This window comes from Lycium barbarum, chromosome 6 (genome assembly GCF_019175385.1).
Source record: "Lycium barbarum isolate Lr01 chromosome 6, ASM1917538v2, whole genome shotgun sequence".
Lineage (NCBI taxonomy): Eukaryota > Viridiplantae > Streptophyta > Magnoliopsida > Solanales > Solanaceae > Lycium > Lycium barbarum.
The window spans coordinates 130,932,516-130,942,167 of NC_083342.1; the positions used below are offsets into that span (position 1 = coordinate 130,932,516).

The window sequence follows — 9,652 nt, forward strand, 5'->3', positions numbered from 1 at the left end:
GGTTTGAGCAATAATTTTACCTTTGTATCCCTTGTTGTAACTTTTCAGTTTCCAACATTACCCTTGGTTACAAAAACCCCTTGACCTAGCGTTCCCTTTTATTTTTTTCTCTTTCTCTTCCAGCGGTTTCTTCAACAATAGGTAAACTTCTCCGCTTTTTTACTTTTTATTTCTGCTATAAAATCTCCAAACAAAAAAAAGACAAGTGTCTTCAAATTGGTTGTGATGATTGAATTGTTCAGGCCTTTGTTGTTGCTAGTAGGGATTTTCTAATTCCTTTCCTTTAAATCGTTATTTTGAAGTTGTTTTATGGTGAGTGAATTGTTTAAGATGAGGAAAAAAAGTAAAACCATTAAAAATCAGCGTCAGCTACTTTCTACTCTAATTTCACATTGATAAACAAGAATTGAATGATACAATAAATTAGGATAGAGGGATCAGTATGCACAAATCCAACTCAACCTTGATTGCATATGTAGATGTAATTAGGATAGCTGGTGCAAAGCCAAGATTTCAACTTTATGGGTTTCTAGATTTTAGATTTTAGAATGACGACATTAAGTGGTAATAATTGGGTTCTAAATTTAATATTTGTATATATTTAATGAATTTATTAACAAAAATACATTGTTCGAGCAAAAGTTACTGCGTTCGGCTGAACCTGTATCAGGGCTACTAGCTCCGCCCCTGATGTGAAGCACCCCAAAGGTTCGCTCCATTTTTTTCCCTTGTCTCTTGTTTCTCAAAATCATTTAAATCGTTAGTTTTTCGTTAGGGAGCCTCATTCATTTAGTTCTTTGTCTTTGTTGGCTCATATTGCAGCTACTTATAGTAAAGTTGATAATTGATCATTTTTGTTTCAGGGTAAAGTTTATTCCTTTCTGAAGAAAAAATGAAAGAGGAAGAAATAAATAGGTGCCAGATTCAAGAATGGTACCCCAAATTTAAATCTGATTCCATAAAAACAATGATTCATGAGCTACCCGAATCCTTTGTAGAGTACCTTACCAATGATCACGGTCCATTCCTTCTCCCTCTTTCTATTGATGATGATGATGCACTGCCTAATAGGATCCATAAACCTGAAGAAGAGGAGGACTTTGAAGTATCTGAAGGGTCGGAAGACGAATCAGAACGACCATCACCTCCTCCTTCTTTCCCGGAACTGGAAACGAAGATCAAGGAATCTATAAAGGCCCTTGGGGGTTCTGTCTTCCCTAAGCTTAATTGGAGCGCACCAAAAGATGCTGCATGGATCAGTTCAACTGGGAATCTTTGTTGCAACTCTTTCAGTGAGGTTGCACTATTACTACGGGCATCGGATTCTCTAATCCATGATCTATGCCATGTCTATGATTCGTGCTGTGATAAGACTGTCTCGAGGCCCTCAAAGTTTTTCCTTGCACTTCGAAAATGGTATTCATCCCTGCGCCCCGAGATGGAATTTCGCTGCTTTGTACGCAATGGGATCCTTGTGGGGGTCTCTCAGCGCGAGGTGACTGGATTCTATCCTGGTCTTCTTGAGAAGAAAGACGAGTTGATAACAATAATCCAGGCATTTTTCAATTATAAGGTGAAGGGAAATTTTGAATCAGAAAGTTATACATTTGATGTGTATGTCACAAATGATGAACGAGTTAAGCTTTTGGATTTCAATCCTTGGGCCGCATTTACCTTACCTTTGCTTTTCACCTGGGAGGAATTGGAAGATAAGTTGAGGGAAGAGGGAGATTGCTTGGAGTTTAGAATTGTAGAAAGCCAGTGTGGGGTCCGTTCTGGTTTGAAAACTGCTGTTCCTTATGATTACCTGGATACTAGTCCAGGTAGTGGTTGGGATGAGTTTCTCAGAAAGGCTGATGAGCAATTGGCACAACAGATCAGGTCTCCTCAAGCAGGTGCTTGATTGCTAGATGTTCAAAGATGGTATGATACCTTTTTCGAGTAATTAACCAATAATATACTTGTGGTTTGTTATAATAGTTCTTGATCTATGCAAACCAGATCGATGTTCTTATTTATTTATTTATTTATTCTTCTTAATTCATTTCTTTTAAGAAGATGATTTGTTTTCTTTATTAAAATGCGTGCCTTGATTCAGGATGACATATAGGAGTTCCTAGCTTGTGTGCTTGATTTATGACACAAGTTGACATGATAATCTTCTAAATTGGTTTGATGGTTAAATTTATATGTTAAGTACTGTATCTAATAGCTGGATGCACTCCATTTGGACAAGTGATCTTGTAGCTTTAAGCATTTCACATATGTCGAACTATGTAACAGTAATGGCTTATACTTTTGTACTCCAAAGTGCTTTAAAGAGCAAAGGGTGGATAACTAACGAATATGGTAGAGTTGAAGTACCTCAAGTATGTTCTTTATAACTTCACAACATAACAATGAGAAGATAAAACGTCAGAGTAGTGGCGTTAGGACGAGCCATTTGAATTTTCGAACTGTATGCAGTATGTCGCCTGCCTGCCACTGAAATCACCATTTCCTAGCTGACTTGCATGTATTAAGCTGGCTGCCAGCATTCATCCTTAGCTAGGATCAACTCTCCATAAGATTGATAGTTGCTTTACTTAGATTCCGTGTTTGTGAACAAAGCGGATTTGAACTTGTCTCTCATCCCAAGGCATAACTTGTATCTATGCGCTTTCGGAGTTCATTAGCCATCCTTGCCTCGTCATGTTAATCGTACGAACCTCTTCTATGTCATTTATCAACAACGGGGGAACAAATCAAACTAGCAAAACTCACATTAGGCTTGGGATAATCAGGGTCACAAGGGTGACTTCCACCATATTAAGGTAATCCTCTACATTGAGTTATATCCCTTCCACGCCCCATCGAGAAATAGAATTGACTAATCCTAAGTCAAAGGGTGAAGAAATTCAACGCCGCTATTCTTGGACATCCTTACTTCTAAAAAAATAAAGTGCTAAATCTTTGTAATATATGTTTAAGTGAGAACATATACTAGTAGCCGTTATGAATTTTCTAGTAAAAATGGAAGAAAGTTTGCTATGACCAACTTTGGATGAAGCTTGTATGGACAATTGTAAGAAAACTCTCCAGACAATATACGTTGAATGAATAAGTATTGTTTGTCTCCATCTCCATGTATGTATATATACATAGAAGACGGAGGTGTTCTGTGTAACCATACATACTTTCATATTATACACATATAATATTAGGTGTATAATACTTCAGTCTTTGGGTTTACTCTGAGATTACCCATTGAGCGAGAACCACATGCTGCTATTGAGTGTTGAGAGGGACTTCCCATCATCTAATTGAAATAAGGTGTGCATGTTTGGATGAAGAATGCTTGCTTATCATGTGGATAATGACCGACAAAGTTGCGACTTTTCTGAATTTGAATCCATTGTCTGTGCTCCTAGCTGTTAGACGTCATCTTCCTTTTGCCTACCAAAACTCATTTGGTTACGGTGGCTGAATGTTACAGAGTAACAAATATATCAATTCCTTTATGGTTGAGTTTCAGATTTTATGTCAGATGTAGATTTGTTTTTTATTTTTGCATTCTTCTCCCATTGTCTGACAACTCTGTGGATGCCTTCTTACAGGAGACAACCCTGATGTCTACGGACCAGGACTGTTTTCAAGAGGATTTGGGTTTTACTCAAATTGTTGTGCGCATTGGATGTAATTTACTGTCATCGAAAGGGACCATTATGTCCACAATTTTCATCACTAAGTTATGCTTTTAGGACATTTTTAGATACGATGTTCTAATATACGTAACGTTATAGTTAGTGTGGTAAAAGGACTGCTTGTTAAAAACAAGCATTCTGTGCCTTTTTCATTTTCTTTTGGCATGTCAAGGCATGACTGATGTAATATGAAGCAACTAGTGCAAACGTGCAAGCTGTCTTTGACCTAGACTATGTATAGTTGAATTCTTTTTTACTAAACAAAACAATGTGATGTTTCACCCTCGTGATGATATTTTAGATCTCTGCTTCAATTATCGACTTGCTAATTCAAGGAGTTTTAAGTAGAGGATATGTCAACACTATAAGCTCTCATGAGGTAGGCATAAATAGAGAAGACTTAAGGCCATCATCTGGTTGAATCCATAAGTACCCTGCAACTAATATGTCTAAGACAACGATGAGCATTTTGAAAATATCGTGCAACTTCCCATGAACTTCTAAATCTGCGAAATCTGCAAATCTTCTTAGAATGTTAAGAACATTATTGTCCATTGTCTTAGTTCCTAAAAGAATAAATAGAAAGAACAAAAAAAAAAAGAGGAACCATAGCAGAGAAGGAAAAGGAGAATGTACACAGAGAAAGAAAGAAAGAGGTCGACATCTTATTTCCTAATAGACTAACACAGAAAAAGAGTGCGTTAGGTTTCTTCTTGCACTGTGAGAGGGGTCTTTAACTGGTGGCAAACAACTCCCTTTCTTTTAGACGCAAAAACATATGCAATGATAGTCGTTAGGAATTTTACCAAAAACCTCCCAGAAATTGGAGAAAGAATAATAATTTCATTTGCGCGTCACCAAGAAGTGGGTCACTTATATTATAGTCAAAATACATGGCTGTGATCTCAAAAGCCTATTGCTGAAACTTTCTAGAGTATTATGATGTTGACTCCCCAAGCACCTCATGCAGCCCTTGGAACCGGAATGCCTTCTGAAGTTGGTAAGGTGACTGAGCGCAGCAGCTCCAATGAGAATACCAGACCTAGAAAGTGTGAAACGACGGTATTTGCTGATGCCTGTAAAAGAGAACATGTAAGACAGCAGAGATTAGCAACTATTGTACCAATGTGGGTCACTTGAGCTCACTGAACAGAGCGCAAATGCATGCATGACTTTAGACTACACATGCTGGAAGATCAAGAGATAAAAAGGGACCAACGTGGTTCTCCTCTCCAAGTCTAAAAAATAAGATACCTCGATGTTTTTGAAGTAGACATCAAAATGACTAGATATAGAAGAGGAGGAGAAAAGAAAATAGCGTGAGATGACCAAATGTAACCTCTTCTCTTCCACAGGGAAGAAGGCAAAGAGGAAGTAGGGCACCCAAAAATGAAATATCCTATAAGTACTTGTATATGTATGAGATAATTTAGGGAATAGCCAAATTTACAAAGTAGATAAGCGCTTTAAAACCATTTTTCAGCCCCTCATAAAGCAAATCTTTTCTCTTTTTTCTGTTCTATCGATTTCAATTACTAGTTCATAAATGAAATGTGTTTAATACATTAATGAAGGAAACAAACGTTAAGAGTGGAACAATTTAAAGGCATACCTGAACGAGAAATACATCCAAAGCAAGCACAGGGCTGCTCCCAGGAGTCAAACCCTGGTAAGGATTAGTTGATGTGGTAAGAGCCTTAGCCACCAATAAACCTACAGTTGCTTGATTGCCAAGTATAGCGGCACCCATTCCTAGAAGGTTCACCACTATTCCGTTTCTCAAGCTTTTCACAACATCAGCACGAGGAGGAGCCTACAACAGAAGCAGTCAGTAGAACAGCTCCGCCAAATCATTAGACATACACTTCACGAAACTTACCAACATGACAAGTAAGAGAAATACATATACCTTATAAGGAAATATAATAAGTCATATGTGTGCTTAAATTTAAGCCTAATGAGGAGTTCTATAAATACAAGTTACAACAAAGCTAGCAGAAGAACAGCTAAAAATAGGGATTTAGTAAGGTACTTTCAACATTAGCAAATCTTGTTCTAGAAATTCTACCTTGATCCACATCCCCCCCCAAAAAGGGAAAAGAACGGGCACAGAAGCTCCAGCGTTAATTGAAATAACCACAAAACTGGAAGTTATGAACTTTTTTTTTTTTTTGATAACCGGGAATTCCAATAGCTCACGGTTCGAAACTCGGGGGATAATTGATCCTCCATTTTATCCTTCTCCATTTAAATACTAAAGGGTCTATGGGAAGCAGCTTCTCTAGTCTCTACCTCCGAGGTAGGGGTAAGGTCTACGTACACCTAAGTTGCTCGGACTCTCCAAAAATGTTGCAGCACTATTGGAAACAAGGTAGGTAGGATTACACTGGGTATGTTGTTGTTGTTGCATTTAAATACTAAGCTTTTGTCTGCAGCAGGATTCGAACTTGTGACGTGCGCCTAACGCACCGATCATGTGCGGCTGCGCTCTTAGCACTTACGGAAAGTAATGCCTATGGAAGCACCAAACATTCTTGTTCATCAATATCTCAATGTGTTCATGTATCTTCAAAGGGAGGTTATGTACCAACTTCAGGAAAAGCATCAGGAAATATAAGGAAAAGCAGAAGCAAAATTAGGATTATGTGAATCGTCAGTTTCTCATAGCACCTGGAACTTCAAATATCATCTGGTTTACAAACGGTACATTTATTTCAGAACCAGCCCGATGGCTGAAGAAGCACCATCTGAGGTGAAATCCATGTTATAAATACTCCTATCACTAGTATACCACAAATTAAAAGCCACTTGCATCAAGTTAATAAGAATCTGTCACTTTTTTCTTTTTGCTTATTGATTGGATCAGAGTTCAACATAGTGTAATCTATTTTGAGAAAGCAATTTGAGAAAATCTGGGGCACTACCTTTGAAGGCTCATTAGCTGACCTCTGAAGCTTTTCAGACAAACGAAGATAGCCGAATGACCAAAATACTGAAATAAAAGCAGCTGCAATTCCACCCGCAGTTGAATAGAATGTGAAGGGCGATGTAACCTTCCCCGTAATCACAACCGAAAACGAAAGGATCACTGCAGCAACAAGCGTACATACCAGCTGTCCCCAAAACCCTAGCGTACCCAATCTTTTGAAGTACCTTGCTGTATCCTGTAGTCTTTTTGCAACCTAAATGTTTGAGCAAAACCCAATCAATCAGTCTCTAACTCGAAGACGCAAATACAACAACATTTAGGGTGTGTTTGGTACGGAGGACTAGAAAATATTTTCCAATTTTCTCATGTTTGGTTGGCCAAAATTTTTGGAAAATATTATTCTTGAGGAAAAAAATGAGGGAAATTACTTCCCTAATGGAAGCAAGGAAAATAAATTCCACAAGTGGCATTTCACATTGATTGTCCCCTCCCACCCTCCAACACACTCCAATCCCACCCCACCCTCATAGCCCCCATCATCCCCACCACCCCCAAACCCCTACCCCCAACTCCCGTAGTGTTTGCCTAGATTAGATACAAATGCTTTTGAGACAATATTTTCTGCTTGCATACCAAACACAAGAGAATAAGTAAGAAACCACTTATTTTCCAAGAAAACATTTTCCTTCATACCAAACACACTCTTAGTAAAGCCTCAATTCAAGCTAGTCAGATGTTGGCTATATGAATCCTAAATGTCCACTTCACACCATCTGGAGCAGTTTCACTCCAATGCTCAATAATTCGACTCTAAAGGGGTTTGCTAAATTTTCTACTAACTCAAATATACCAATCAAACAAGATAAAATGCAGCAAGACTAGATTGGCACATTTTAAAACAACTCAAAAATTCCCAATAAAGAACCCAAACTCATTCTTTCAGCATTTTGACAAACTTTATTAACTTTTCACACACTAAACCCTAAAAGCAGCAATTGAACACATTAAGATACATACCAATTTCCACTCCCAATAACCCAATTTCAGTTCACAAAGCTAAAAACATCTAACACAATCGAAAGGTGCAACCATCAATGCTACAAAAAATGAAACTGGCATTAGTGCAGAAATAGTTAGTACCTGAAGCAACTTGGCTTTTTCAGGATCTTCATTTGGGGAAGTGTAGGGTGTAGAAACGGGAGAAGAAGCTAATATTCTGGTCCTTTTGCTCAATTGAGGCAAATTAAGTGGCTCTTTTTGCAAAGGGGAAAACGGTAATGATGAAATTAGGGCATTATTTGGTCGTCCGGCTAATCTATACCGACATGGTTTTCCGGTAGGTGGAAGAGCAAATGGAGCAGTTCCGATGCCGGGGCGACCCGCCGGCAAGAGTAAAGTTTGCATAGCTAGCTACGTTTGTTTCGTTTGAAGATTACAGAGGCGCAATGTTTAAGCAAAGCTCGATTCTGTTTTTCATCTTTTTTTCCTTTATTATTATTTTGTCTTTTTTATCATCACGAGATTCTATATTCCTTTATTTTATATTTTCTTAGGAGCCGTTTGGACTTTGGACATGTAATTTAAATTTTTTAAGTTTTAATTTTTTTTTATAAATATAAAACCCCACGAGTTATGAAAATTATCTCAATTCTTATACAATCTTACCAAATGAGTAAATCAAGTTCATAATAAAATTAATACGCTACTAGAAAACGTGTCTAAAAAATACAACATCAATTGATCAAACTTTAATTTAATAAAAAGAAAAATTTAACATAAATCGTAATGTAACTCCTCTTTATGGTCAGTAGAATTTAATATGGTTGGTGAGAGTAATTAATTGTTGACAATATTTATCAACTTGCAGATTAATATTTAATACAAATGGTTGGTAAACATGATTGGTAAATATATCTACCAATTTATGGATCTTTTTTTACAAAATATAAACGTATGGGTCAAATTTTATATTTATATTTTTTGAAATTATGATTTTAAATCCCAAATCATGCTTTTTTGGATATTTGGAATTTCATCTCATAAGATGAAATCTCATGTCCAAAAGCTGATTTCATCTCATTAGATGAAATCGCATGTCTAACGTCTACTTATTAAATATTTTTATTTTTCACATATGATTCTAAAAATAACACATAATGTTTTTAAATTATAAAAAAATTATGACATCAATTTTTTTCAATCTTTTAAAAGGAAAATTCAGGTCAAAGCAATAAATGACCTATCGAAAACAACATGTCTATCTTCACAAAGTAAGAATTAGTTCTGTGTACACACCACACTCACTCGTGAGGTTAGGTGTGTTAAGGTAACAGAAGAGCTAAAAAATTGATTGTTACACCTTGCATCCCGTTTTGTTTGATAGTTCGTTAAAATATAACAATGAAGTGTGTGTTTCTTGTATAGCATATAATTCTACTGAATAAACCACTATACTGGAAAGTTATTATTCTCTCTCCTTTATCTCTTTTTTGGTCACATGGAAACAGTGAACTGGATTTATCCTAATGTGAGAAATGAAACTCCCACTGTATGTTTAAAATTAAATTGTCTCAATTATATATCAGAAATTATAATTTTAAAACATTAATCTTCTTCTATATGAAATAGATAATTCGAAGTGTAATATGACCTTCATTTTGATATAGGCATAAGCCTATTAGCAATGAACTTGGGCAACAAGTTTTAATATGTGTGGTGGATACATTTGTTTGTGACATTACTCATGGCATCACAAACTTGGAGACTAAGTACTTCTTGCTATAAATAGAAGAGCTTCCCACAGTTGAAAACACACCAATTTGAGAAGAACTTAGTTGAGTTTGTGTTCTTCTATAGAGAGTATTTGTAAGAGAGTTGTGTTGGAAAATACTTGTGTGAACCCTTTATTGGAGTGATCTTGTGAGGTTATGCTCTTGGGGTTTTTGGGATATTAGAGTATTTAATTACTCTAATTTTGTACTCTCTTTATTAGTTTGTACTCTTTTTTGTATCCGTTGGTGTTAGTAAATTTGCTCCTTTA

The 9,652-nt window shown here is 36.5% G+C and overlaps 2 protein-coding genes across 3 annotated transcripts; one reads left to right on the top strand and one right to left on the bottom strand.

Annotated features, from left to right (window-relative positions):
• LOC132598995 (uncharacterized) lies at nucleotides 1–4,000 on the top strand. 2 transcript variants are annotated; one of them, XM_060312193.1, is made up of 3 exons: nucleotides 1–141; nucleotides 864–1,923; nucleotides 3,597–4,000. In XM_060312193.1, exon 2 carries the CDS (start codon nucleotides 893–895, stop codon nucleotides 1,901–1,903), a length of 1,011 nt encoding a protein of 336 aa, XP_060168176.1. In that variant the 5' UTR covers nucleotides 1–141; nucleotides 864–892; the 3' UTR covers nucleotides 1,904–1,923; nucleotides 3,597–4,000. The 2 variants fall into 2 exon arrangements, with proteins under 2 accessions (XP_060168176.1, XP_060168177.1); XM_060312194.1 differs by lacking the exon at nucleotides 1–141 and adding an exon at nucleotides 148–708.
• A 506-nt stretch (nucleotides 4,001–4,506) lies between these two features.
• On the bottom strand, nucleotides 4,507–8,104 carry LOC132598996 (protein TIC 21, chloroplastic). The gene is made up of 4 exons (XM_060312195.1): nucleotides 7,753–8,104; nucleotides 6,608–6,865; nucleotides 5,296–5,496; nucleotides 4,507–4,759 (listed from the first exon to the last, which is right to left on the bottom strand). The coding sequence occupies exons 1-4, from the start codon at nucleotides 8,014–8,016 to the stop codon at nucleotides 4,646–4,648; spliced, it is 837 nt and encodes a 278-aa protein (XP_060168178.1). The 5' UTR covers nucleotides 8,017–8,104; the 3' UTR covers nucleotides 4,507–4,645.
• Nucleotides 8,105–9,652: the final 1,548 nt, after the last annotated feature.